We start from the raw sequence: 27,269 nt of genomic DNA on the forward strand, positions 1-27,269 counted from the left end.
CATTCTATATATCTTTGCCTCATTACTACTGATGCTTTGTCCTGCTTTTGAAGTCTTGATAGACCAGAGAAAATCTAGACCTGCTGTCTGAAATTACATCGGAAAACTCTCCTTTCGGATATCCCATCGTACTCATCAAACATGGCAGCCGCCAAAGGTCTAAAGCAGATCCTCACCAAACAACCCAGTGATGTTGTCATCCTGTCCTCTTTACGTACTCCTGTCACCCGAGCTGTCAAAGGCGGCTTTCGAGATGCTTACGACCATGAACTCCTCTCCCACGTCCTGCGCGCTACCCTGGCTGCGAATCCGAACCTCGACCCAGCGAAAATCGACGACGTTGCCGTAGGTGTGGTCCTCGCTGAACTGGGTGGCTCAAAAGCCGCTCGTATGGCACAGCTACACGCCGGATTTGACGAGCGAACGGCCTTGCACACGGTGAACCGAGCTTGCAGTTCAGGCCTGGCTGCTGTTACAAGCGTCGGCAACATGATTGCAACGGGACAAATTGACGTCGGCATTGGCGCAGGCATGGAGAGTATGACAAAGAATTACGGCAGCAAGGCGATCCCCACTATGCTCTGGGACGAACTCAGAAACAGCCCAATTGACAATGCACGAGACTGCATCATGCCCATGGGCCTTACCAGCGAAAATGTGGCAAAGAGGTATGGGGTGAATCGACAAGACCAAGATGCATTTGCTGCCGAGTCGCATCGCAGAGCTTCCAAGGCACAGAAATCCGGTCTGTTTGACTCGGAAATCGTTCCTGTCAAGGTCAGACAATACGCACCCGAGCACCCTGATGCGACTCCCAAAGAGGTTGTGGTTGACAAAGATGACGGTATCCGACACGATGCTAGCCTCGAAAAGATGGCTAAGCTAAAGCCCGCCTTTTCACAAGATGGATCCTCAACGGCGGGCAATTCTAGCCAGATTTCAGACGGCGCTGCTGCAACGTTGCTCATGCGCCGGTCCACAGCCAACGAACTCGGCCTAACCAAGAGCATCATCGGTAAGTGGGCAGGCACCCAGGTCGCGGGCTGCAGGCCGGATGAAATGGGTGTTGGTCCCGCCGTGGTTATTCCGAAACTTCTAGACTATACCGGCCTGAAGACAGAAGATGTGAATATATGGGAAATCAATGAAGCATTTGCAAGTCAAGCTCTGTATTGCATCCGCAAGCTGGGGTTGGATACCGAAGTGGTCAACCCAAGAGGTGGAGCGATTGCTTTGGGTCACCCACTGGGCATGACTGGGACGAGACAGCTCGCAACTTTGATGCCTCAATTGCAGGAGGGCCAGGTCGGTGTCGTGAGCATGTGCATCGGTACTGGTATGGGCATGGCAGGCCTCTTTGTCAGAGAGTAAGCTCTCTCCCCGCCCCGATTGTGGTAAGGAGCAGAGCAGACATCCAGGGTAAGGAGTGCTCTATCAATATCCTACGGCCACGTCCCGCCCCGATCGACTCTTCGATACTCGACTCCAGCTCCCACCTTGTCGTCTCTGCGCTGCTCCAGCCGCGTTTCGCCTGTGCAATCTAGACTCTTCCGAGCCTCAGTCGAGATGAACACGACAAGCAACGAGCAGCCATTGCTTTCTGCTCTCGCTGAGCCTTCACTGAATCACAGACTCGATTTTCTCCACCCGTTCGTCGCCTTAACCACCTTCATCGAACGGGTTTCTCTTCACATGTTTATAAAGTCGCCATTTCAATATCCAAAGCCTGCAAAAGTCAGCGGCTGCAAGAACTGTATATATCTGTTTTCAGCGGCCATATCTTAGCATCTTCATTCGCTATTGATCGGTAAAAGTTTTGAGATACACGAAATCGCCCGAGGAATGGTATCCAAAACGGGGTGTGTGGGCATTACATTGCATTGAGGCAGGCAGCTGGAACATTTTAGAGAATATATAGTGTCCATATAACATTTTTCTTTCCCCTTTTGGTACAATTTTTCAACGTCTTCTGGCATGGTACGCTGCTTGTTTCTCTCCAAAATGTCCACATCGCAGAATCGATCGCATTCTCACTACGCAGTGAGTCTTGGGCTGAATGGAGCTGGGCACTTGTGGAGAGTATAGTCGCAGGAAGAGCAGTACTGGCTTGTATTTCACAAATTCCTCTGCGCAACTTCCCCGTCCGTGTCCTCTTTCCTCCAAGCTTCGCCCTCCGGCACCAATCTCGGAATCGGATACACCGGCAGACCCCGGTTCTCCAGTTCGCGCCTGATGACCTTCCAGCGCCCGACCTCCATTTCGCGATCAACTTCCGTCTCGCGGCGGGGGAAGATCATCACGTTGGGACCGAGGGGCTGGAATTTCTGTCTCTGCTTCTTCACCTTGTTCTGAGTAGGATCTTCTTTCAATGTCGGGTCTGCTGCGAATGGCGTCTCCTCAACTTCGTTGGCACGGAGTTTCTCCCTTGCTGCGAAATCCAGTGCCTTCTTCTGCTTTGCGAGTAACAGTTCTGCGAATCTCTTGGGTTTGGGCTTTGCGGTTTGAGTAAGCAAGTCGATAAAAGTCGTCAGGGATTTGCTGCCGCGCAAGACGGTGTTGAGGAGAGGGTCGGGGACGTGGTAGGAGGTGAGTTGGGAGAAGCGTTTGATAATCTTGGAGTAGGTTAGCTTGACTCGGCTTCAGAATAGGGAAAACGGGGAAAGAGCCCGTGGTAAGTGGGCAAGGACAAAACGTACAGCAAATGTGAGAGGGTCGCTGAAGTCAAATCTTGCGCCAGAGAGCTGTTCTTCCACCTCGGGGATGGAGAGCTCGATCTCTTCTTGTCTCTCTGACTCAGGCCTCGGCGCTTCGTTGGCTTTCTGCAGAACACCGCGTGGATCCTCAAGATGTGACACAGTTCCAGAGCTCGACAATATGATCTTCAGAGAAGTCATGTCACCGTAAAAGTCAGGCGGACCCTGCTCAAAAAGAACCGACGGATCATTGCCGAGGTGTCTGTGTGCAAGGCATTCGACAATGGAAATGTAAAGGAATGAAAGGAATTCGTCGCGTCGAAGAGGTGTTGCGGTGGTCGGGTCGAGCCAGCTATAAAATTCCACGTTTTAGATCTCCCCGAGCATGTGCGATTGAGGTGCGAAAGACTTACGGCTCATAATTGTCCTTGGGATCAGCGGGGAGATCTCTCCAATGTCCGTGGTGGCCTACATGCTCCAATCCATCCCAAGTAGTCGCTTCGACATACTGCTCGATTGGCGCGGGAGTCTCAGCTTCTTCAGTTGGTGACCGTTGTGTAGGAGGCTGAAAGCGGCTGAGGAGAGATTTGGAGGAGGCCTGACGGCGTTGTTCATTTACAGTACTTGTGGACCGTCGAACACTGGGTCTTGACGACGGGCTTGAGTATTGTCGGGCTTGCTGTGCTTCGCGTTGCAGGAGTTGATGTTTGCATGTTCGACAGACATATCGAGGTCTCACAGCCGCTGCAAATCCACTGCTTATTGATTTCGTGGCGCGGTTCGCAGTCGCCATTCTGCGTGGTATGGCAAATGAGTCTGTGGACTGAACTTGAGCAAGGCTGAAAGATTCTTGTGATCGGATTGAGATTGAAGTTTTGGAACTCATTGAAGCTGCGCAACTGGGCACCAAGATTTACGCCGGATCAAAACATTGTGAAGTGCAATATATCCGGCCGATCATTTAAACCCAAAACTATTCGGCGAGGTCGGGTTGCTTCTCCCGCAGAGTCACCCACAGTTCCATACCTAGGTATGCAGTTTTTGCCGTGTGCTCGACATGTTGTCCTTGTTGCCTCTCTAGACTTCTATGTGATATCATTTCAACCACTACGAGGTAGTTTACAGAGGAGTCTCAAAAGTTCACATTGGTCTGCTTGCCATCACCTGGCCGAAAGGAATGCGATACCTGATTCAAGGCCAATTGCATATCACATTGACTACTTCTCAGCATGAGACGCTCAGTAAGTCTCGCCGTGTTTGCGACCAAAGCTTTGGCACAAGCCCTATTTGATCTGATGGCCATCTGAGGAGGTGTATTCCCAAATTGCCCAATATCGGAGTCTTTGAGCCATTTCTGCATGGATTAAGGACTGATAGTTGCAAATTCCACCCGCAGTCGGTACAGAGATGGTATTTCTCGAACTTTCTCATCACACCCACCACTTTGCTGACTAGTTGTGTATCACCAAGCCCTGACTGGGGGGTTGTTGCAGTAGACATTTGGCCTGCAATTTATACCTTCCACTGTGCGGTCTGATGCCCTGCCCCTGTGTTCCTTCCAGCATCTTATACAGGTCCTCATCTGTTGAACAAGCTCCCAAGGATGTTGGGAAACCCTCCTCTATGACCTTTTGTTAAACAATGCTCGAAGGTGTAGTCAAGGGCTTGTTGCTGGTCATAGTCTGAAGTGAAAGATTTTCGATGTCATGCTCAAGTTCCTCCGAATGAGACGGTGTTCTTTGGGAGCGACCAGTGGCGTCGAAACCTTTAAAAGTTCGCTTGAAGTAGAATTTTGACCTGCTCTCATGCTCGGCGCAACATGACTGGAACTGAGCGCCGCGCGAAGGGGCTCGATCAGAGGTATCTGTGGGCGTCGAAACATGGAGATACGACGACATCTTCGGAGATATTAGGCGCTGGAATAACGCTTTAAGTGCCGGGGCTGATGCACAAATGATGGCAAGGTGCGCTTCAATATCTGTCAAAGCCTGTTCTGGCTTTAGTATCTGGGTGAAGTTTGCGGATCTCTGCAACTTACGAATGTCGGCCACCCATACCAAGTCACATCATGGGTATCCGGGCCCAGTTGGTAGTTCGTAGTCACTTTGACGAAGTATGTCATCCTTGCAATCCCAATTCCGGCTGTCAGCAGCCCTGCCGAAAACAGAGCGTATAGGCTAAACCTCTGTTTGCTCGTCAAGTTAAGGTTCCGAACCCACAACATCGGCAGAACTGATGCGTAGATGTCGGAAAAGGCAGAGGCTGCTGCACTGAAGACGATGGGAACTTGTTCGTTCCCGCACGTATACTTGCCAGTGAATTCGGGATTGTAAGACTGCCAATATGAACTCAGCGGGCGACAGATGACAAGGAGCTCCAAGACCAGTCCAAAAGTATAGACAATCGTGAATATGATGGCTGCCCAGGTGAGTCGAATGAACCATATGCTGTGGCTTCTAGATGATAATTTGCGGTAGACAAGCAAGATCGAGATCTTGACGCAAGCGTTTCCGAGCAAGAAGAAAAGTTCAATAAGCCAAGCAGATAGCCGAACGTATTCCAGCCGATCTAGAGGGACATCCCAAAGATGCATGTTCCAACCACAGGTTGTTAGAGCCTTGTACTCCGCAACGGTCTGCCCGATCGACAACAGCTGGAAATTGTCAATGGTGAGATGAGATAAGGGATAGGTGACACGTACAAAGCCTGCAACAAGCAGTGCGTCATCCATTCCAGGGGATTTCGTGATAGAGTAACGGGACCATAGTCTGAGCATTACCACTGTTGCTGTTACAGCGCACATAACGATGAACAGCGCAGGGGCACCTCTCTTTGGTGGATCATCAAAATTTGGTAATGGCCACCCCTGAGGCCGGACCGAGCTCGCCATAGCAAGAATTGATATTGCTGGGCTCGTTGTTGCCAGTCGAAAGCTAGAGGTCCAAAAAGGAACGAGGAGAAGACTTGATGAGGACAGGAAGCGACAAAAGATATGGAGACCTTGAAGAGTAGCTTCTGCTTCCAGGACGAAGTTTTGTACTTTCGCAACAAGTGAGTTGGGGAAACCTTAGCATCAGAGGCGGTGATGGTCACTATGCTAGCGGTGGTTGTGACGTGGATCATTGCGCATCGCGTTTTCATGGTTGAAACGGCAAAAGAAGGAGACTTCCTGTCTATTCACCGTCCCACCGCATTGCAATGCCGAAGTGAAGAATACGTGACAATGGTAATTCTTCGCCAAACACCTACCGGGACAAGACTAACCTCAATTGGGGCGCGTGACCACTAGATTACTCCTAATCTGGAGGCGCCGCTGTAGAAGGTATCATATCTGGGGGGCAATTGTGTAAGTGGATCAGTGGGCCCTTCTAGAAAAGGGCAACGGTTCGACGGTAAACTTCAAGTTCGTAGTCAAAAACAAGTCCAGCGTTCGGTAAAGCTATACTGCCCCTCTCAGAGTCACAACTGGATCCTGTAATAATAATCGTGATAGTATTGGTGAAGGGCAGCAAAATATCGATTCGTATAGGCCCAGATGACTCGAGTTAGGCAAGCTTTTCACAGACTCGCACAGCCTGACGGCAACAGTCGTCGTCAAAATTTCTGACTCCGACTGGACAGTTGGAGGCAGGGCAATGCCCTAGTGGGAGAAGGAGGCGCTTACCCCTAACTGCGGGTGCGACGAAGTTGAATTGCTTTTTCCGAGCATAATTTGATCCGCAGCTCTCAGTCTGCGCAAGTTGGAGAAAAAGCAACAACGATCTACTAGAAGACTGGAGGTCAGTTTGAGTTTATCAGATGTTCCACTAAACCTGCGTAGCTTTTCTGGTGCCCTTCACCGGAATTGATACCAAATCGGTCTGAACAGGCGAACTCGAAAGGAGCCGATGAATAGGTCGATGAGCAAGTGGGCCTCCAAAGGAGTTGTCGATATGGGAGCAAAGGGTCATAAGGTTGATTCGCTCGGATTGCCATATGCCGGCCTCAATGCCATGATGTACCTTTTCTTGTCTGCGTCCCGGCCATTGAGAACGCGTGGCAATAGAACCAATTCTCCCGACAGCTTTTGACCGTCCATTGGGGCAAATGGGTCAGCCTGAAAGCAGTTGTTGGCGGTGATAGTGATCACTTCGAGCGGCGCAGTAGAGGTCGGGCAAGTGAATTATAACAGAGTACGAGGAATATAGCACAAACGACGGAGGGGAACACAGCTGGACAGCGTTGAGTGTTGTGTGTTGTATGACTCCCGAAAATCGTGTCTTCGCCTTTGGGCCGTTTGCTTGTCCGTATCAGTGTCACGTGAAATTCATTACGGCCGACATCTCCGAAGAAACCGCGAGCTTCGATTCTCCTTCTCGCTTGATAAGATTTTCACCAAAAGTGTCTATCATAGCTCATCGTCTCTGATCAAGACGCCTGGTAGGCTCAGATTACTGTTATACAGATGCTTCGACACTTCTCTATCCCGTGCGGAAGGGATGCTCGCCTTTGCCTCAATATAGCAGAACCAGCCTTACGCGCACAAGGCTTAAGTCTGCAGACATGGGCATCCTCCTTTGTGCTCGCGAGCTTGCTCCATAAACTGTCAATCGACCTTTCTTCCCCTGCTTCCATACCTGTCCTCGAGCTCGGTGCGGGTACTGGACTTGTCGGCCTGACTGCAGCGGCACTGTGGAAATCACCTGTGATACTTACAGACCTTCCGCCGATTGTTCCGGGATTGGCTAGTAATATCAAACTCAACGCGGCCACCGTGAAGGCTATTGTTGAGTGTGGTTCATTGGACTGGAGTAACCCGGAGACTCTGACCCTCCAAGGCGGTACACTGTACCACACGGAAAAGGATAAAGCCCGCGTTATCCTCGCCGCAGACACAGTATACTCGGAAGAGCACCCGGAGTTGCTCTCCAAAGCCATACTCCGTTGGCTCGCTCCAGGACCCTCGTCCCGTGTCATTTTGACATACCCTATGCGTGTGGCTTATCTGGATCAAATTCGAGAGTTGTGGCAGCTTCTGGAGAAGGGTGGTCTCGAAGCTCTTCATGAAGGTCGTGAGCAGGCCGACCTTGACGCCTGGGACGATGAGGGTCTTTGCGAGTGGAGTGTATGGAGATGGCAGCAGAACTCCACTCATACTGAGCAGCGTCACACCGAGACATGAAAAGTGAACGGGTCTTGTCACGACTGCCTCAGCATTCACCTGCCACCACGCTACAGACGAGGGAGCTTTGCACGCAAATGGTACCTACTTTCGCAGTATAATTCCATGCTAATAGGCATACAATAGACGGGCTTCTCACAAAGAAACTTGCACACCACACGGGCCTCTAAGCAAAATTGCACCGGGTGCTTGCCGGTCTGGACGCATCATCTGGAGATCGATTTTCCTCCCAGTCAATTCACCTTCCTATATCGACAACAAGCTACTTCCATTCTCACATATCGACCTATCCCTCTGCCAGACATTTGTTCCAACGGAGCGCCATGCGATTGCTATTGACTTCACTGTTGGCTCAAATACACCCTGTCGTGGAGATCCCTTTCCTAATTGGTCATTAGTGGATGTCGTGATCATATGTCGATATTGTATCATGGCCGCTAAAGCCCAACGACAACACTCGAATTGTAAGCCGGAGATGCTGCCGCTTGAAATATTTATGGAGATGGCCGACGTGGTTGCAGTGTGATTGTGTGACAATGACCCACGAGCAGAGATCCGAAGAAACGCTGAAGTTACTTATATCCCAGCACCAATGGCTTTTGCTGGATCACACTGCTTGATTCCAGAAAGGGGACAAAATGGCTGCTAACCAGGCCTCACTTGAAGCCGACAAGATCACTGCGGTCCAGACTAGTCCTGCTTCGGTCGCCAGTTCTCCTGCGAACTCAGCGGACCTGGACGATGACTATCATTTATACAAGCGGAGTGATGATCAAGAACTCGACCCAGCCGAATCCAGAAAAGTGCTGCGCAAGCTTGATGTGCGAATAGTTCCTATCCTCTTTCTCATATACCTACTGCAATATCTCGACAAGAATGGCATCAACTACGCCAGTGTGTACGGTTTGCAAAAAGGCACGAATCTACATGGCCAAGATTACTCCTGGTTAGGCTCGATATTCTATTTTGGTAAATTCTGGTCCTGGTCCTAATGGTTTCCCTGCTGAATGTCCTAGGCTATCTCTGGGCGCAGTATCCGGCTGGTTATTTGCTACAAAGACTTCGGGTTGGAAAGGTGATCGGGGCCACTACGATCGCTTGGGGGATCATCCTGATCACGACGCCGGCATGTACAAGCTTTGCCGGCATCGCGGTGAACCGGTTTTTGCTAGGCTCGTTTGAGGCGGTTGTCAACCCGGGATTCATTCTCATTATGAGTATCTGGTACACATCGCTGGAGCAACCCTTGAGATTAGAGGCCTACTATTGCACAAATGGCATTGCAACGATGTTTGGAGGGTAAGTTCTCTCATCTTCACGCAATTCACAACAGGATACTGAGAGCATATCGAGCTTGATTGGTTATGCTGTTGGGCATATCACAACCGGTCTCCCGCGCTGGATGTACGTCTTTATTATATTCGGCAGCATTAGCATCGCTCTGGGTATCCTGGCTCTCGTCATCCTCCCGGATCAACCCTCGACTGCAAAATTCCTCAGCGACGCGGAGAAAGTGATTGCCGCCAAGCGTGTTTCTGCCAATCGCCAAGGCATCAAAAACCGGCATTTCAAGTCCTACCAAATGTGGCAGACGTTCAAGGATCCAAAGACGTGGATCTTATTCGTCATGGCCGTCGGCGCGCAGGTTCCCAACTCGGCAATCACTCAATTCACATCGCTGGTGATTCAATCCTTCAATGTCGACACTTTGGGGACGCAGTATCTGCAGATCCCTGGCGGCGCGGTCCAATTCGTCGCCCTCATTGGCGGAGGCATCATCTGCTCCAAGTGGCCGAATCTCAGATGCATCACGATGATTGTGGCCAACACTATCTGTATCGTTGGCTCCGCGCTACTCGTTGGTCTGCCCGACAGCAACAAATGGGGTCGTTTGGTCGGACTGTGGTTGTGTTTTTTCCAGGGGCTGGGCTTCAGCATGAGTTTGACCATGGTCAGCTCCAACGTAGCTGGGTATACCAAGAAACAACTCACGGCAGCGATCCTCTTCACGGGCTACTGCGTGGGAAACATCATTGGGTGAGGACCTTTTCCGCATCATCGCTCCCTTTTTCATCATTTTTCTGTGCAATATTTACTGACACGGAGATCGACAGGCCGCAAACATTCAAGTCGAGCGAGGCGCCGCGATATCATTCCGCCTACGTGGCGATGCTGGTCGGCTACACGATCAAGCTAGTGTCAATCATTGTCTTGTACGTCTACATGTTCCTCGAGAACAAGAGGCGGGATCGCGAAGCTGCCGCGTCTGGCGTTGCGGATCTTGATGAAGAGAAAGAGGCCATTGAACGAGGAATGCACGATGTCACGGAGCTGGACAACAAGGGTTTCAGATACACGCTATAATGCAAGGCAACTTTCCGAGCAAGGAAAGAGCTGAGATCAACAGCTGCAAGACCGGTCGACGGGGAACCAAATTGATCAACATCGTCCCTTTTTGATTTTCTCTCTCTGTCAACCTCATCTCTTTCTTTCCACCATCCTTTCCCATGTCTCCTTTGCACATGGCACGAGCTTCTCATGCCACAGGAATTTCCTCAGCATTGCCAGAAACGATTCAAACCGTCTCACAGCCGAGATTTTGGCCTGGAGTTTTCGGAGCAGCTCGTCCCGCGTGGATGCTGGCACGCCGTAGTCGAACCCGGGGGAAGCGAGGAGGAAGACCGCCCAAACGATAAAGTCCGGACCGGCCTTCTCGAAAAGTCCAAAGATCGATTGGCCCAGGGCGCGCAACGATTCCTCCATGGACTGATACGCTCGCCTGGAGCTGTTGACTGGGCGGCCTTTCGCGGTCACGTCGGAGAGGAACCGTCTGAATGCGAAACTAAGCGTGACGATGGCCTTCTCGAGTTGGCTGGCGCTGGATTCCATGGACAACCGCATCATCTCCACCGCGATAGACGTGTCTTCGGGAAACTCCGCAGGGCTTTTCTCGACGGTCTTGGTCATACGGTATAGAAGACGAATCACTTGATTCGACAGAAGCGTTTTTAGGGCCATGTCGCTGAACCCTTCAGGCAAAGCCGACAAGACTTTGGACAGAGACGGCGGGAATGGATGGCGTGGATACGTCAGCGTGCTATCGGGTGTGATGTTGGTCTTGGGCGAGCGATTGCGCCTCCGGATCGCATAGTCGCACATCATCTCAGTCCTGTCAAAGGCGTCAGGAGGGGCCGGATTCTCGAGACCTGGTCTAAGAGACGAGGTACTCACGCAGTGACAGAGTATCGGGTCTGAGGCTGAAGGTGACTCTTCTCCATTCCGCCACGGAGCTCCACCACGCGACGCAGTCCTTCTCGGTGTAGCTCGACGTGGTCATCTTGTCCTCGATGAAACTGGAGCTCAACACATTGGTAAGCTTCTCCCAGACAAAGCAACAGGTAATGGGATAGCTTACATCTCCGGCCATCAACGCCAAGATAGTATGAATGGTCACATCGTCGCAGCACAGCTGCGGCACGGTCAGACGATGATGGAGCTTCCGCATCACGCTCCCTCGAAGGCTTATCAAGATTCGTTCGAGCTCTTCCGGAGAAGACGTCAGCTGGCTCGCAGGCAGCTGGCTCCATATGAACAGGATGGTCGCCTCAAACAGCAGATCAGCCTGGAGGGCGACCCGGAAGAGGTACGACAAGAGCCAATTGCCCCCTTGGTCGTCCCGGTAGTTGCCTGCGTTCAAGGGCGCGTATATCTGGGTGACTGGTAAGCATTAGTTGTGTTGTTCGCATTTCCCACGTCGAGCGGCCGAAGGTGGAGGTGTAGCGGGGAGTGGCATACAGTAGTCCACAGTCAACTGCACTCGGCCGGAGGATTGCATGGGATATGAATTGAAAGGATCCGAGCGCAAACTCCCTGGAGATGTTGGTAGGGGGGCCTCGAAGGGGATCACAGCTCCATGCGGATCATCGCCTTCGACGCCACCATGATCCGAAACACCCCTCGCACCACCAGATCGCCGGGGAATCTGCTGCCAAGGCAATACTCTAGTTCTCTGGGAGCCGGCCGACCTGTCCTTGAGTTCCCTGCGGCGCTGGTTCTGGTACGAGTTGACCTGCCATTTTTTGGCGCGCGACTTTATCTGGTCCACGTGCGTGTATGTGATGAACATGGCGCGCCCGAGACAGAGAAAGGGGAGAGGGAAAAGAGGAGCAGGAGGCTGTGGCCTCGACGTGGAAATGTCATCGAGACATCGGACACGAGGGTCAAACAAACCCTGAATGACCTGAGAAATGGAAAATAGAATCCACAGACAGATGGAGACAGGGACTTAAGGATGTGAAGAAAGCTCCGCATCTGGTCCCAAACTTGCCACGCTTGCTTAAGCTCGTCACCACCGTCGCATTAGGACATGAGAATGTGGGAACTGCTTAGGGAGAGGACCTAGATAGGTAGGTGCTTGAATCCACTCCCTGGGCTCGTAGATGATTAGCGCCGCGTATAGTCACCATGTTCAGCAGGATGGTACATAGCTCACCCAGTAAACCCAGGTACCTACTAGGTACCTAGGTAGGTAGGTAGGTTCTCTTGACTCCAGCCCTATCAGACTTTTATGACTAAAGCGTCCTGTCTTGGATTTCCCTACTAGTAACTAGTCCTATACGACGGTCTTGGGACATCTTCTAGGCGAGAAGATGGCAGCCAACGCCTTCTTGTGTGACCAAACTGCGATTGGATGCGGGATATGTGCCCAGAGCGGCGGTTTCACCCACGGCTTGCTGACTCGGCCTGCATAGGTAGTTGGCGAGCGGCAATTTAGGGTGCATGTACTACGTATCCCAAACCACCATGCTGCGTAGGTACCTAGGTAGGTATCGGGACGATCTTTCGACGGTGAGGCGAGGTGCCGAGCCGTTGCAGCGCCCGCTGCTGTACCTCGACGGGTAGCGTGTTGGGGGCCGAAACTGATAGGATCTAGGTCAGGTAGGTACTAAGAGAGACGGAGACAGGGGAGAGGCAATACCCAGTTGAGAGAGGACTCAGGTACCTGGTAGTTTAAGAGAGATTCTCTTCCACCCTGGTTACTTACCTAGTTCGCTACCTAGGTAGGTACTTTACTTTGTTGACGTACTTTGACACTGACTCGCTGGGTTATCTACCTAGGTACGTAGGTACCTATCCGCATTACCCTCCCGCTCTCAGCCGCCCATACAAGGTTTCGACAACGTGTAAGTAAGCTAAGCAAAAAGTGGAGGCAAGCGAGAGCATCGCCAACGAATGTACCGAGTGCTCCTTCTCTATTCGGGAGAGACACTCCCAGAATGGCTCAGCTTTGACTACGTCCGGGTTGCAGGTCGAGGGTAGGGCTGTTTTATGCGGGGACCATGTTGTAAGAGAGCGGGAGAACTACTCTACACGGGCCACGGCGTAGTGTATACCTAGCATATACTAGACAAGGACAACCATCTTGGTGTGATGCAAAGGTAGAAGAAAACACTTTGTTGCATACCAATTTGATACATACTAGTCGTTTTTCATCACCGCTTCTCGTCCCGTCCCAACAACAGCAGACTCAACACCCCCTTCCCCTAATGTCTCTTACCCTTCAAGCACCAATCTTGGCGATAGGCAGCCCCCTCAAGTCCTCGGGGGTATACTCATCATGTCTCTTGAAACCCAACCCGCCTTCGCCGCTGAGCCCATCCTGCCTGCCCAAAAGAGTCATGTCAAGCCAGGTAAAGGTGTTGATGATGGGCTCGCCACCGCGCGCATAGCTGCTATAACTGTGATAAACCTTGCCCTCGTCACCAACACCGGTCAGTTTCCCGCCGAGCACAAAGACCGAATGGCCCGGCTGCTCGCCCTTTGCGAAGTGGGCGAGACCGCGCTTCTCCATCTCTTGCTTGGATTTGAAGTTGTACTCGATGGGCTTGACGGATTCGTCCTGCGTGGCGCCAAAGTCGTAGTTGAAGCTCGACCCGGAGGACGACACCCAGGGGAACGACCAGCCCATGCGCTTCTTGTACGCCCGGATCTTGTCGATCGGGGCGCGGCTCACGGCCACGAACGTGGTCGAGTGCCCGTGCAGGTGCCGCAGGTCTGGGACCGAGTCGCCCAGCAAGGAGCAGCTGGCGCACGCGGCGTCCCAGTCCGGGCTGAACATCAGGTGGTAGATGATGAGCTGGGCGCGGCCGTCGAACAGGTCCAACAGGCTGACTTCCTTGCCGTCCTCGTTGGTGAAGGTGTATGGGGCCGTCACTTCCACTACGGGGAGAGCCCGGCGTTGGCGCGCAAGCTGGTCGCGGGCCCTGGTGTTTTCCTTTTCAGCCGCGAGGAGGGACAGCCGGAGTGGGAGATACTCGGCCTGCGAGACGATCTAAAGAGCAGTTTTAGCGGAGGCACAAAATGGCTTGTCCAGAAAGTGGTCGAGTGAGGAGGGATCTTACCTTGACATTGGGCATTTTGTTTCTTTTCCTTGCGAGTGTTTTCCTTGAATCTGGACACGTCAAAGAGTTCACGAGAATGTCTCGAAAGCTTCTTTATCTCGCAGTACAGATGTGGAGAAGCGTCAAGCAAGGTGAAGTTGCGTCCCAAAGTATCGAGTACTGAAGCTTCCTTGATACCAGCGAAAAAAAATAGAAACCTGAAAATTGCGTAGATGGGTTCGTCGTCTGGGCTTGTTGACAGAGTCTGTGACAAGAAGGAGAATTCAGCTACTCACTGTATGCCTTCAGCTCTTTATATCCCTTTTCTCTGTACGAGGTATGGCAAGCTCATCCCCGTCGCAATCATGTCAAGGTTCGCAGGTCACAGACAGGGTGGGTTGAATTTGTCCCGTCGCCGACGTATCCCAGTGCCTCCGATACGAGAGCTGCCCTCCATTCCTTCAGCGCTGCTCAGAACCATAGTATTACCTAGGTGGCTCGCGGGTGCTGAAGCGGCCCATTGAGACCCTGAATCTCGCAAATGCAAATGCGCAACAACGCGCCATCAGGTGATTTGGCGCGCCCGTCGATCCCCAGTCTTCCCGCGTTTCTGCCTGGCGGTGCCTAAGGTAGGTAGGGACTTTCTTCATCACGCGCGCCCCGTTGACGCAAAGCAAACAACGGGCTTCGGTTTTCTAATCAATGCTGATAAATCAACATAGGAGAAGGTGAAGCACGGCTGGGCTGGGGAGACGAATGCTTCGATCATTGCCTTTGGGAGTCCCCCAGCTGAGGGGAATGCGCGAAAGCCCAGACTTGGGAGGATCTCGTAGGGGAAGGATCGGGCAAAGGCGAGGACGAATAATGAGCAGCAATCGCTACAGCGTTTTGCACAGGTGTGCGATGGATTCATCAAAGGGAAAAATGAGATCCTCCGATACTTCAAGCCCGTGTGAAGGAAATCAGATTCATTATCACCTCTGCATGATGAAAAAGGCAGTATGGCTTTGAAGAACGCTGTTTGGAAGAGACTGTCCCCTTTTTCTTGCTGACACGATCCAGATCCTATGTCTCTTCAAGCCTCGACCTCCTGCTTCCGCGGCTTGAAGCACAGGTTCAACGGTGCCAGCTCCATCGTAAAAGTGTCCAGCGTCTTCTCCAGCAGTGTGGTTCCGTCCTCACCGGGCGCGAATGAGACGTCGAAGTTCAAGAGGATTTGGGCAGTCACAGAGCGGATCTCCATCAAGGCAAGCTGTTTGCCGATACATGAATACGGCCCTACCCAAGACAACCGTCAGATTTCTCGATAAATGGGCACAGGGTCCACAACTCACCGATCAGGAAAGGAGCAAACGCATCGCTGCGCTTCAGCAATTCTGGCTTGCTATACCTGATAAACACTGTCAGTCAAGGTACGCTAGCAGAATCATTATGGGTTAAGCTTACCATCGCTCGGGAATGAATTCGTCTGGGTGTTCGTAACATTCTGGGGCTGGGGAACCACCTTTAGCGCCGGCTCGCACATGGACCAGGGATTCACTCACATCGAAACAAGGGATATGAAGGCGCCAGTATATTGACACCACCGGGAATGTATGTGCCTCCGATGGTGATGCCTTCTGGGGGCGTGAGGCGGGCAACTCCACTGGGGACAGGCGGGTGAAGTCGAAGGGCCTCATTGATCGCGCCGTTCAAATGCTTGAGAGTCACCAACTTGGAGGCGTCAAGGTCGCCCTTCAAAGATTCAACCTCTTCCCGCAGCAGTTCGAGCTGGGATTGATCTTTGGCCAGATGGTAGAAAAGGTGGGTCAGCGTCGCCGCCGTGGTGTCACTTCCGGCCACGATAATGAGCCGCGTGTCGCCGGTGAGCCAGGCCTTTTCGCTGAAATGGGTGCCCGTCATGGGCGGCGACTGCAAGATCCAAGAGGAGATGTCCGGTCTGTCGACCTTCATCTTCATCCTCTCCTCCATCATGTCCTCGCAGAACTTGATGAACTTTTTGAACTCCTTGACCACCGGCGGGATGTTGCTCATGATGATGAACAGCCAGGGGACTGGTCCGAAGATGCCGATCCCGCGCTGTCCGCCGTTGAGGATCTCGATGGCCCAGTGCTTCTGCCCGTTCTTGAGCATGTCAAAGTCCTTGGCGAAGGCGAGATCCCCCATGACATCGAAGCTGTAGTAGTTGAACCACTGTGCGGCATTGATTGGCTGGCCGGAAAAGGCCCGGATCTGTTCGACGAGGCTTTGTGTGTAGCGTTCGACACGAGGTTCGTAGTCTCGCAGTGCTGGATATCCACATCAGTCAGAGTAACAAGTCAACGTGCAGAGAACCCCCAATTCCTTACAGCTTTGAGTGAAGCCACGAGCCCACGCTTTGCGTCGCATGTCATGATGTACTCTTGACCTTGCCTGATGCATCGAAGTCAAGTCCGAGTTGCTCTCATAGCCGGCGCCTTTGGTGCATTTGGAGCCAGCTCCGTAGAGCACTTCGATGGCGTCGGGATGGATCGTGGAGACTTCACATGGTCCTGTGGGGGGAAAAGGGCATCAATCAGTCACAAAAAGATCAGAATTTCCTCCCCCCTCCCCCTTCTCCTTTCTCCCTCCCAAATGCTGGGCAAGCTATTTGTGTGTGCTACGAACCGGTGCGAACAAAAGTCCCGTATTTCTGGTGCATGCGGGTCAAAAACTTGTAATTTTTAATGGTCGGCGCGACATTCCAGACGTGCCACAGTTTCGAGATCTTTGCGCCAAACGGGCCCGGGAACGAATGGAGTCGGTGGAAAAACGCTCGGTAGAGGAAAACACTCGAGTACAGTCCCGTCAGGTAGGTGGCGTAGAAGATGGTGGTCTGCTGAACGGCGGCCACGAAGGGGATGCCCAGAGCGAGCTGCTGCGCGGCGGTCGCAATGACGGGGAAGGTGAAAAAGGCGACAAAATACTGGAAGGCCTGACGGTGGTGTTCGCCGTGGATGAAGTATGCCAGATGCGAGACCACGCCGAGCACGGTGCCTGCTGCGGCCAGCTGGGGCGAGGTGACCATCATGACTGTCGACAGTGTTGTTATTTTTGGTCAGATGAACGGGAGTATCAGTCCTCTCAGAAGGAAAAGGAGGATTATTCTACACTCTTGACACCCTTGATCGAGGATATATTTCGCTTCCGCCCGCTGTCGAACAGATGCTAGCACATAAGTACCTCGTATACGGGGTGCCTATCATGAGGATAGAGGCGGGCGGGGTTGGTCCTCCATACAGACTTCCAACTACCACAAACCGGGTCGATAGCCTACACCGAAGCCCGTGGTTGGGGCCCCCCGCCTATTCGAACGCTGCCGTCACCAAGGCCTACCGACTTCCTACCTCGGGATGTTTTGGTCGAGTCGACACCTCACATTTCCCCCCTTCCACGCATGCACGAATCGACAAGGACGACAATTGCAACTGGTCCATGCCTCGGTCCCGGGTCGCGGGTCTTCGGGTTTCCCGGCCTCAGCTCTTCCCGCGCCTTGGGTGCTGGAACGAAATGGTACAGTACCGATGCAGTACGAGATACCTCGTACGCTGTTAATATGGCTACTTAATACTAGGTAATAACATGGGTGACTGTAAAAGGGAAGTGGAGTGGCCAGAGAAGTGGAGATGCATTGCAAGGGCAAATGGGATTCAAGTTCAGTTTTCTGTTTTCGGTAATTGGACTGTTCCATGCTTGGACTGATGCATCAAAGCAGTAGGAGATAGTAGCTATGTCCTCCTACTGCAAGCATGGCTTGATGCATCTCTATCAACGACCTCCTCCTCAAGAAATCCCTGTGGCCACAGCCTTCCATAGCATTTTGCCCACACCGAACAGGTCAAGTCCTAAGAGTCGTCGTCTCCGTCAAAGGGACACAGGGCAGTATGATTAAAGGGTGACCACAGCGTCAAATAAGTCCAAGTATTCACCCTTGGTCGACATTTGATCATTGACACTTCCAGCATGGACCGAAAGCCTGCAGAGCAGACTGCGAGTTGGGAACTGTTCAGCCTGGCCCGGGTTTCCGCGGTCGCAGCTTGCAGCCACTCTCTTTCGCTCCAAACTCCCTCTATGATCATCGGCAAATTCCTCTTGGAATAGGGATCTCCGATATTCTCTTTGTGCACCATTCGCCCAAGTCGAGGAAGTCGCAGAGCTCTTTGGCCGTGATACGTATCTTTCTGGCATCTTCTGGGAGCCTGGCTACCCACTCACGGGTTTCTTCCTAAGAATCCCCGGGTGGAATCAGGTGTGTGAGAGGGAGAGACAGACCAGGCGCATCCGGATTGGGCGAACCATCAGCCCTACGAAAGACCTAAATTTGGATAATATTAGTCGCTGCCACGGAAGAAGAGGTAGTGGATGGGTGGAGGGTCGGCACTGGGCAGGCATGTGGTCCATTGCCTACCTGATCCTCGAATACCTGCTTCACATTCCACTTCCCACCGCGCCCGCGCAATCTGGAGCTGATGGTTCGAAGGTCCCACAAATTAGTGATTTCACGCTCCCACACAGACAGTGTAGCCGACTTGTTGTCCAAGCCGTGCTCCATCTTGAGACCAATGACAGTTTGAATATCGCCAGTTCCCAGGACACGGTACAACGCGAGTCTGGCTACCATTTTCTTGGGCTGCGAGTGAGCGACCTCGATGACGGGGTCAAGAGAAGTTATCTCGTAGTGCGTGAAGCAAGCGTCCGAATTGGTTTTGAGCTCGTCCTCATCCACGGCGAGGCAATGACGGACTCTGTTGCAGCTGCGAATTCTTTCGACGAATGATTCGTGGTCTTGATGTTGAGATCCAAGCATTCTCAATTGATCGTAGACACGAAATACAATTCCCTTCATGAACCATATGTAGGTCAATGACTCGCCTCCAAGGAAGAATTCTTGTTCCCGAGGACTGTAGGAGGAGCTAAAGATCAATATCAGCCCAAGAATCTATGCTTTGGAGTAAAATGCCTGAGTCTTACCGATAATATCTGGGAACGGGTTGATCCACAAAGTGCGCGAGGAGCATGAGGGGCGTACGAGGACTGACTTTCAACCGTAGCCAGTTGTCCCTGATGCCAGCGTTGATGTAATTTTCAGCCGCACGAGCCGCGAAGTGAAACTCTCCATCGTCGTCACTGATGCGGAGGGTTGATTTGAATCTACACCAGGCGTCAGTAGAGGCGAGCAAGTGGCGCGGATAAACGACTTGCTTCCGTATGTATTCTTCCATCATGTGCTGATGGGCAGTTGAAGAGAGCGGCCACTCGTGGGAAGGCGAGAAGGGAGGTTGATGAGAAGGTGAGGGAAGGAGAGAGAGCGAGAGAGGCGCCATGTCTTCCAAACCAGAATATTTCAACTTCACTGTAGTGGTGCCATGGTCAGACTTGGCGAGCACGTACGGCCCCGCGCTTCACTTGATGCTATTTTACTGCTGCTTGTTAAAAAAGTCACTCGTCTGGTCATCTTGGCGGTGCCATTGGTGACGCTGGTGACTTGTGGCGATACACCACCTCGCTACCTATAGGTAGGTATCTAAGGTAGGTAATAGCTCCGGTAGGTATTTTTGGCCGAAAACAACCTGGAACCTTCGACGATGTCAATTTACAGTGGAAATACATACGTTTGACTGTTCAGCAAAAGGCGCAGTTCTTACGGTCAGTCATAACGCGTTCTCATGAACCATGGCAGACCGATGACCGAGAGCGCAGAAGCCAGGTTTGTCGGGCGAGGCCAGTGTAGACAGGTCCAGAACCGCTGTCCACGGCACAAGCTGACCGGCGACCGCAAGGACTATTTGAGCGTCTCGAAGACGAGACCGGAGACATCCATATCCGAAATTAACGAGCCAATTCTGCTTCTGAGACGAAACTGGCCCTCGCCCCCGTGTGGGGAAGAAATGTGGTGTTGCTGTTTCAAGGGGCGAGCGCGTCGTATTGGTCGATTGGTCGAGAGTCGCCTCGAACACACAACATACAGGACACACTACCTCGTAAGTTGCTGGTACAGTTTCCTCTATTTTGCTAGAGGCATCCTGCAGGATCAGTCTTGAAACGGGAAAATTCAAGAAAAGTCCTGGTTCTTCTGGTCTGAGTCTCTCGATTCAATTCAGCTTGCTATGCTAGCTAAATCCGCTATCCACAAATGCACAGACATTTCTTTTTCTGGCGGGGTCCTTGCTCACTCGATCCCGCACGCCCTCGCTCCAAATCAGAGTTCCATTGCATTGTCGTTGGCACTGACTGAGGCCTTCTGCTTCACACAACTTGCCCAGTTCCTGGCGCCTCTGAACCTCGAAAGCAGAAAGACTGATTCTGGTTATACACTTCTATGACATAGAAAGGAAAATAAAAGGAGATAGCTTATGCTGCATCATGTGGGGACGGTTAACATGGCAAACCTGTTCCCCCTTTTCTGGTTTCGTGTGCTTTTTTTGGCGTCATCAACTCATGGTTGGTAGAGTCAAACAATGAATCATGCGACGAGGTCGCGAGCCGCAAATCGTCCGCGACCACGGCCGTACCGGCCTCGGCCACCACCGAATCTTCCTCCGCGGCCGGATCCGGTGTTTCCTCCAGTCGTGGAGTTCGAGCCAGTAGTACCGCTCTCAGCAGCGGTGGCAGCCGACGTGGTGGTGGCGGCAGCTGCACCGTTTCCAGAATCGTTTCCGCCAGCGTTTCCATTGTCAGAACCGCCTGCCGCGGCAGTGGTGCTGGTGGCGGCAGCGGCAGCGGTTGTTGAAGAGGCGTCTGCGTTGTTGTCGCTACCGCTGCCACCAGCAGCAGCAGCGCCACCGGCGTTGCCGCTACCTTGGCCGACAGTGAACTTCTGGCAATCGTCTTGACCACCTCGTTGAGCGACCTGTGTTCGATTAGTGTTCGGTTCTCTTGACTGGGGGATTGCAGGCAAGCAGAACTTACCGGCATGAGAACAGGCTGGTGGTTAGATGCGCTGTTTAGAGTGCAAACGCGGTAGAACCCGGGAGCAAGACCATTGGTGACGGTGGCCTGGAGAAGGCCTTCTCCATTGCCAGCGTCATCAATACCCTTGAAGAAAGCAAAAGTCTTCGGGTCCGGAGGAGTGGTGGGGGCGAGGGTGTTGCCGAGATCCTGAACAGTGACGTGGCAGTGGCCAACGATGTTGCCGCCTTCCAGCTGTTGAGGAGCAGCGTAGTATGTGGTCAGGGGATCGGTGAAGGAACCGGCGACGAGGTTCGTGAGCTGGACTGAGATGTTGAAGGTCTGGTTGGGAGTCAAGTCGTCTCCGGGGCCGGGGAAGAGAACAATAGCAGAGACCATGTTGTTGTTGGAAGGAATATCACCCATGACCACACCGTTGCAAGATCCGGAAGTGTTCTGAGTGCCATTGGTCGTGGTCTTGCCCGTGCAAAAGTTGATGAAGTTGGCTGGGTCACTGAGAGAGGGTTGGTTAGCATGTGCTAGTGTCCGTGAATGAAGCCCAAAACGTACGTATCAGAGTTGGCTTGACCAGCAGCAGCGTTACCGATGAAGTCGCTAGCGGCTTGGACGTTGGACTCCAGCAAGAGAAGCGGGTTGTCACTGCCACTGCCACTAGCAGCGTTGTTGCTTCCGGTATTGCTGCCAGTGTTGCCTCCAGAAGCTGCTGCAGAGCTGGAAGAAGCGGCGGCGGCCGCGGTAGTGGAGGCTGCGGCTCCAGCTCCAGCATTGCCGCCATTGTTTCCACCACGATTGCGCTGCGCCACGGCTCCGGTCGTCAGACCAAAAGTGGCAACTGCCAAGGTCAAAAGCTGAGATGTCTTCATTGTGTCGGTTCGGGATTTGGTATATCAAAGCAAAAGGCTTCTTTGGGGAATTGGACTTCGGAGTGCGGGATCGAGATAAGATGATCTTTTTTGGGATAGTAATCGAACGAGAGACTTCGCGGTCAACGCGGTCTGAACCAGGAAAAAAAGGAGTGTACGGAAAAAAGAATTGCTTGAATGCTGTTCAATACAATTGATGCGAAAGGAATGTAGAGGCACTGCCCTGATGGAGAGAAGAAAACACCTTGATGGCGAAGGAAAAACCGACCTCTTATGCATTCTGCTTGGCACAGGTCTCAGGTCTCGTCTCGTCGGACCGCAACGTCGTTGAGGGGGAACTGGGTGTGTGGTCCATGGTGATTTCGTCTGAGGCTGCAAATGTTTCCAAGATGGAAGATGACACAGAAGAGGCTCACCAGGCGTCCCCGTGCGTCAGGTTGGGCAAGGCATAGTGCCAGCCTCGAAGGTTACAGGTTGGTCGCAGCCTGCCGCCGCAGGCCGCCGCAGTGTGGTTGGGAGGGTCGATCAAGCATCGCCAATGTTTTGAAATCACCATTAGCTCTGCCAGAGTGCGAGACAGGGCGGGCGCGGGCGGGCAAGCAGGGAGGATGGAGAGGGGACCAAAGATGAAGCTGAGATGGTTTCGAGAAGTGTCGGAGAAATCCCAGGGAGAAAACCACGCGTGTCTGAAACGGGCGGCTGTAGCGAAGGGTCTCGGCGAGGCCACCCAATTGGTACTCTGAAGTCGTACTAAAGTTCCACTATCTTCGGGAGCTAGCTCATCCGGGCTAGACTAGTGGTTAAAGCGCTATTAGCCGCATTTAGCGTGTCTTGGTGAATCACTAGGAAACTCCTGTGTTTCTCCTGTCGACGTCATATTTCCCTCCTAGAAATGGCCCTCCTCCAACCTCCATATGACGGGTATGGAGTAGCTCACACAAACCTCCTCCTGCAATATCCTCCTTTTCTTCCATAGATCTGTCAAGGGAGACTCCACCTTCTTGCTTCCAGCCCCTCCGCCAAAGAGTCTCGCACCTTCCTAATCCTGACATTTCCAGCCGCCTACACCCACATTGGTTCGGATATGCCCAGTTCCCTCTCCTAAAAATAATCCCTAGCAAGTCACGCAAGTACCACGCTGCCCCCTTAGACACGACGTCCCCACCTCTTAGCTTTTACGGAGTTACTCCACGATCCAGGGAAAATCCTCCTGCCAGTCACGCACCCAAGCTTTGGTCAAGCTTTGCTTGTGCCGATTACCGAGTCGCAAACTCTCCGGACTCAATTTGAAGCGGTTCAGATGGTTCGAGGTCTCGCCAACGTTCGACTAATTGTTACCCTGTACGGAGCGCGTCCCGAAGGAAAAGCTTCGATCCGGCTGGCTTTGTGAGCTCTTGACGTCGTTCAAGCAACGGATAACGGCATCGAAGCGCCTTCTACCCTCCCCTCACGATTGCCTCGAGGACCAAGGCCCTCGCGTAACAGTACCAGTCCTCAATCGCACGTTACACGATGACTGGAACCGGTCAAAGCTTGTCAATCAACGTCGCAACGTGGGCGGATTCATCTCACTCCGTAGACGGATCTGCTGCACCCGCACGAGGAATGCTTGTTGGCCCCTCGGCGGCGAAGCTATCCGAGTTCTACCTGGACAGGAGAAGTCTAGATTCCAATTCTGCAAGCGCGTAAAACCTCCCTCTCCCTTGTCATTATTTTGTGGGCTTGCTTGAGCGGGTGCTCGGCAGTGATTAGAAACCCAGAATTTCCCCTTTGAGATGCAAATTAGCTCTCCCAGACAAGATCACATTCGCGATGCTTGTCTTCCCGTGCTCATCCGTCTTGACGTCCACCTCGACCGCGATGGTGCACAACCTGCCCATCTCTGCTCCCTGTTGAATTCCAAATACTTTCCTCTCAGTCTTTGCCTCTGCCAGCTTCAGCTCCTCTGTCTTCTTTGCGAGCTCGGAATCGTTGTCCGTTGCTTCCTCTGCAAGTTTCTGCGGCTCCGACGATGAGCCTGCGTCTCGTAATGCCAGATAACAAGCTAGAGCGCAACACGCACTCCCTGTTCCCGGATCCTCGATACCGTGAGAGATCATTCTTGCTTGGATATTGTGAATAGCCGGTTCGCCAGGCTGTTCCGACTTTGCCAGGACTTTGTAGTACATACAGCCTACAAAACTCGGTGACCACTCCGCGTCCAGGTCGACTTCGGGGGACTTCCCCGCTTGCACGGAGCCAAAAATCTCAGCGTTATCAGAAAAGTCGACGAGGACAAACGTCATGCCCTTGACAATCGAGACCAGAGGGAACGTCTTGTCCTTTTCCTTGTCAATGGTCGGGACGATTTGGACGTGGGGCTGTGTGGAGATGATCTTCTCGATCGGGACGCGATGGGAGTGAACGTGGTAGTTGGAGGGGACTGCGCAAGCCGCCACTTGACGGTAGGGGTTGAAAAAGATGGGTATTCGACCAGCTTTTGTCAGGAGGACGGCGGTTTGCTTTTGGGTGTCTCGGTCAGCGGGTCCGCCGTAGTGCATTCTCTCGAGATAGCCGAATATCTGGACATAACATGGTCAGCTCTTTTCACCAGGGTGAACAGGACCATGACGAACGCACATAGTACGCTGCTCCGATGACCTGGTTAAGCTCGTCAGCCCTATCCTGCGTAAAATTCACCAACGAGGCGTAAGAACTCACAGGATGACCCGCAAAGGGCAGCTCCTCGCCCGTCTCGGTGAAAATTTCCAGCAGCCGTGGCTGGCCGGGGCCGGAAGCATCATGCAAAAAGCAGGTCTCGGAGTACCTGAACTCCCTCGCGATTTGAGCCTTGCGTTTCTGAGAGAGTGCGTTGCCATGCACGGACACGACGGCCAAGGGATTGCCCTGGAATTTCTCCGCGGAAAAGACCTAGAAATTGCACACGGTATCCCATCAATATCTTGACGGCGGCGGCAGCAGGAGTCGGGAGGAATTAGCAGCAAAGCAGGGGAGCATCGCGCACACAGCAAGCGTCGTTTAGGCAATGATCTTGAAAGCCGAAACGGCCCTGACCAAGATTTGAATCTGACGACGGGTATAACAATAACGCACAGAACTCTTAACCTGCAGAACTCCTTCCTTCCCATGTCCCCCCTTTTCAAGTTTCATGTCATCTTCGCCGCAATCTTCGGAAAGACCCAAATGAACAGGTCGAGAACGCTAATCATATACGAACAAAGCGCACGATGCAGATGAGACACATACCACCATGGTCACGTAAGTATGAGGACCGGATGCCATCCTTTTCTTCTTCTGTTGGCTTGGTTTGGTTTGCGTGAAAGAGTTGCTGCGTTGCAGGATGAAAAAAGTGGTAAGACCGACCGACAACGAAGCTCGACGAAGAAGAACGTTAAGACGTTATATCCCTCGAAGATCTTGTCGCCCTCCGTGCGGTTTGAAAAGGTTGATCATGATCCGGGATCTGTGAATATCGCTTCAGCAGCAGCAGGAGGGTTCAGGGTCAGATCTGGCTACCTTGGATGAAAGCGGTGTCCGGTTGATCACAAAGTACGACATCAGCTTCAATCACTGGCAGTTTCCGGAAGACGAGGTTTGGCGCGCCACGGGATAATGTTGTTCCGTTCGCTGGACTCGGCGGACTTTCCGTGCTCGCGCAGTACCTCTTACTACCAAGTACCTAGGTAGAGAGCGGTGCTGAGTTGTAATAATATTCGTACTTAGTACGTCGACAGAAGGAAAGGCTCAACTCTTTCAGTATAGACCTGGTCCGACCTTGACTTCCACATCCTGAAAGCGGCATCTTCTCCTGGAACGCTTTCGTCCCTGCCGAGGCGTACTGGACCAATAAACCTCTGACCCTCACTGCAGATCGACCTCGAATACCATATGTAATGCTCAAACCCCAGGTGCTTGATATCTCATGTTGAGATGAAGAGAAGGAAAAGCGACAATATTCTATGGCAGACTAGGTGCTCCGACTTGAAATCCATCCCGACCTCAAGTTGGGGCTTGGTTGGGAAGGGCAAAGACCTGGAACAATTATCTCGCAAATTTTCTGAGGATTGAAGGATTGGAATTGGAATGACGTGCTACTGTCTCCCCGTTCCCTTTCCAGGCTATATGATTACTCTTGTCTCAATCAGGGGCGACGACGTGAGAGGGTGGAGGTTATATACAAATTCAACTGAAGTCTCAATTAGGCAGTTAGTCTGTCAGTCAAGTCACGACTACATTCCCTCGGATATGCATCACCGCCCCCTTCCATATAGTCCAACCTCCTGCCCTTTTCCTTCCCTTCCCCTTCCTGCTGCAGGGGCAATATTAATCCCAACCAATCAGTACCTTCCAACAGGTAGATACTGTGCAATCTGTGCATGATTTTAACATGGTTCGTAAAGGAGCGTGGATGTCATCTCTTTTCTCTATGCCGTAAGGAGTGTGTCTCATGTATCTTCCAATCGTAAGGATCGTACGCTCGTGCCGGTGGTCTGGATCCAGGGGCTGAGCTGGGAGTAAAGTAATACCATTCGTATGGTGTCAAAAATAGATATCAGCGTCGCTCGTCGACATCTCCGCCCTTGTATACATGCATATACCGCATGGACTGGGATAGTCGACGAAAGACATTGATGACAGAATTGAAGATATGCTTTTTTCAGTTTTTGCGACTCCTGGATTCAGGAGTTTCCCAGGTCATTCTCATTTATGCCAGGGCGACCAAGCCAACAACACCTGCCAAGAGCGCCATGGCAGGTTTGTTGTTGCTGCTGGCAGCGCCGGTGAAAGTCGCAGCTGGCGCAGGCGCGGTGGTGCTGGAAACGGGAGCGACGCTTGTATAGACGCTGCTGCTGACGACCGGAGCTGGGGCTGAAGACCAGGTGCTGCTGACGGCAACAGTGGACCACGTGCTACTATAAACTGAGGTCGAACTCCAAGCAGCCCAGGTAACCGACGATGAGGTCTCGACAGGGGCCGGAGCAGGGGCCCACGAAGAAGAGTACACAGAAGTAGTCCAGTCAGCCCAGGTTGTGGATGGTGTCGTGGTTGTGGTGGTGGTGGTGGTGGTGGTGGTGGAAGTCGTAGTCGTCCAAACAGCCCAGGTCGTAGATGGCGTAGTAGTTGTCGTAGTACTAGTCCATTCTTCCCAGGTAGTGGCCGGTGTGGTAGTTGTAGTGGTTGTGGTTGTGGTAGTGGTCGTCGTCGTCGTCGTGGTCCAGTCTTCCCAGGTCGTGGTCGGCGTAGT

The 27,269-nt window shown here is 52.5% G+C and overlaps 11 protein-coding genes across 11 annotated transcripts; 3 read left to right on the forward strand and 8 right to left on the reverse strand.

The window, feature by feature from the left end:
* Positions 1-141: 141 nt before the first annotated feature.
* On the forward strand, positions 142-1,371 carry Z520_09738 (uncharacterized protein; the record flags this gene model as incomplete). Its single annotated transcript, XM_016780232.1, has 1 exon — positions 142-1,371. One exon carries the CDS (start codon positions 142-144, stop codon positions 1,369-1,371), a length of 1,230 nt encoding a protein of 409 aa, XP_016628815.1.
* A 743-nt stretch (positions 1,372-2,114) lies between these two features.
* Positions 2,115-3,486, reverse strand: Z520_09739 (uncharacterized protein; the record flags this gene model as incomplete). Its single annotated transcript, XM_016780233.1, has 3 exons — positions 2,115-2,612; positions 2,697-3,045; positions 3,107-3,486. The coding sequence occupies 3 exons, from the start codon at positions 3,484-3,486 to the stop codon at positions 2,115-2,117; spliced, it is 1,227 nt and encodes a 408-aa protein (XP_016628816.1).
* An 841-nt stretch (positions 3,487-4,327) lies between these two features.
* Z520_09740 (uncharacterized protein) lies at positions 4,328-5,583 on the reverse strand (the record flags this gene model as incomplete). The annotated part of the gene is made up of 3 exons (XM_016780234.1): positions 4,328-4,681; positions 4,732-5,346; positions 5,395-5,583. 3 exons carry the CDS (start codon positions 5,581-5,583, stop codon positions 4,328-4,330), a joined length of 1,158 nt encoding a protein of 385 aa, XP_016628817.1.
* Positions 5,584-7,137: 1,554 nt separating this feature from the next.
* Z520_09741 (uncharacterized protein) lies at positions 7,138-7,854 on the forward strand (the record flags this gene model as incomplete). Its single annotated transcript, XM_016780235.1, has 1 exon — positions 7,138-7,854. The coding sequence occupies one exon, from the start codon at positions 7,138-7,140 to the stop codon at positions 7,852-7,854; it is 717 nt and encodes a 238-aa protein (XP_016628818.1).
* A 638-nt stretch (positions 7,855-8,492) lies between these two features.
* On the forward strand, positions 8,493-10,218 carry Z520_09742 (uncharacterized protein; the record flags this gene model as incomplete). Its single annotated transcript, XM_016780236.1, has 4 exons — positions 8,493-8,823; positions 8,871-9,153; positions 9,208-9,891; positions 9,969-10,218. 4 exons carry the CDS (start codon positions 8,493-8,495, stop codon positions 10,216-10,218), a joined length of 1,548 nt encoding a protein of 515 aa, XP_016628819.1.
* A 114-nt stretch (positions 10,219-10,332) lies between these two features.
* Positions 10,333-11,980, reverse strand: Z520_09743 (uncharacterized protein; the record flags this gene model as incomplete). Its single annotated transcript, XM_016780237.1, has 4 exons — positions 10,333-11,023; positions 11,086-11,207; positions 11,270-11,571; positions 11,650-11,980. The coding sequence occupies 4 exons, from the start codon at positions 11,978-11,980 to the stop codon at positions 10,333-10,335; spliced, it is 1,446 nt and encodes a 481-aa protein (XP_016628820.1).
* Positions 11,981-13,414: 1,434 nt separating this feature from the next.
* Z520_09744 (uncharacterized protein) lies at positions 13,415-14,270 on the reverse strand (the record flags this gene model as incomplete). The annotated part of the gene is made up of 2 exons (XM_016780238.1): positions 13,415-14,185; positions 14,256-14,270. The coding sequence occupies 2 exons, from the start codon at positions 14,268-14,270 to the stop codon at positions 13,415-13,417; spliced, it is 786 nt and encodes a 261-aa protein (XP_016628821.1).
* Positions 14,271-15,309: 1,039 nt separating this feature from the next.
* Z520_09745 (uncharacterized protein) lies at positions 15,310-17,283 on the reverse strand (the record flags this gene model as incomplete). Its single annotated transcript, XM_016780239.1, has 6 exons — positions 15,310-15,512; positions 15,569-15,624; positions 15,681-15,726; positions 15,779-16,522; positions 16,583-16,765; positions 16,881-17,283. 6 exons carry the CDS (start codon positions 17,281-17,283, stop codon positions 15,310-15,312), a joined length of 1,635 nt encoding a protein of 544 aa, XP_016628822.1.
* Positions 17,284-18,567: 1,284 nt separating this feature from the next.
* On the reverse strand, positions 18,568-19,474 carry Z520_09746 (uncharacterized protein; the record flags this gene model as incomplete). Its single annotated transcript, XM_016780240.1, has 2 exons — positions 18,568-19,165; positions 19,224-19,474. The coding sequence occupies 2 exons, from the start codon at positions 19,472-19,474 to the stop codon at positions 18,568-18,570; spliced, it is 849 nt and encodes a 282-aa protein (XP_016628823.1).
* A 1,241-nt stretch (positions 19,475-20,715) lies between these two features.
* On the reverse strand, positions 20,716-22,024 carry Z520_09747 (uncharacterized protein; the record flags this gene model as incomplete). The annotated part of the gene is made up of 3 exons (XM_016780241.1): positions 20,716-21,102; positions 21,162-21,654; positions 21,711-22,024. The coding sequence occupies 3 exons, from the start codon at positions 22,022-22,024 to the stop codon at positions 20,716-20,718; spliced, it is 1,194 nt and encodes a 397-aa protein (XP_016628824.1).
* Positions 22,025-23,772: 1,748 nt separating this feature from the next.
* On the reverse strand, positions 23,773-25,276 carry Z520_09748 (uncharacterized protein; the record flags this gene model as incomplete). The annotated part of the gene is made up of 3 exons (XM_016780242.1): positions 23,773-24,585; positions 24,644-24,934; positions 25,271-25,276. The coding sequence occupies 3 exons, from the start codon at positions 25,274-25,276 to the stop codon at positions 23,773-23,775; spliced, it is 1,110 nt and encodes a 369-aa protein (XP_016628825.1).
* Between the last annotated feature and the right edge of the window lie 1,993 nt (positions 25,277-27,269).

This window comes from Fonsecaea multimorphosa, assembly GCF_000836435.1.
Source record: "Fonsecaea multimorphosa CBS 102226 unplaced genomic scaffold supercont1.25, whole genome shotgun sequence".
Lineage (NCBI taxonomy): Eukaryota > Fungi > Ascomycota > Eurotiomycetes > Chaetothyriales > Herpotrichiellaceae > Fonsecaea > Fonsecaea multimorphosa.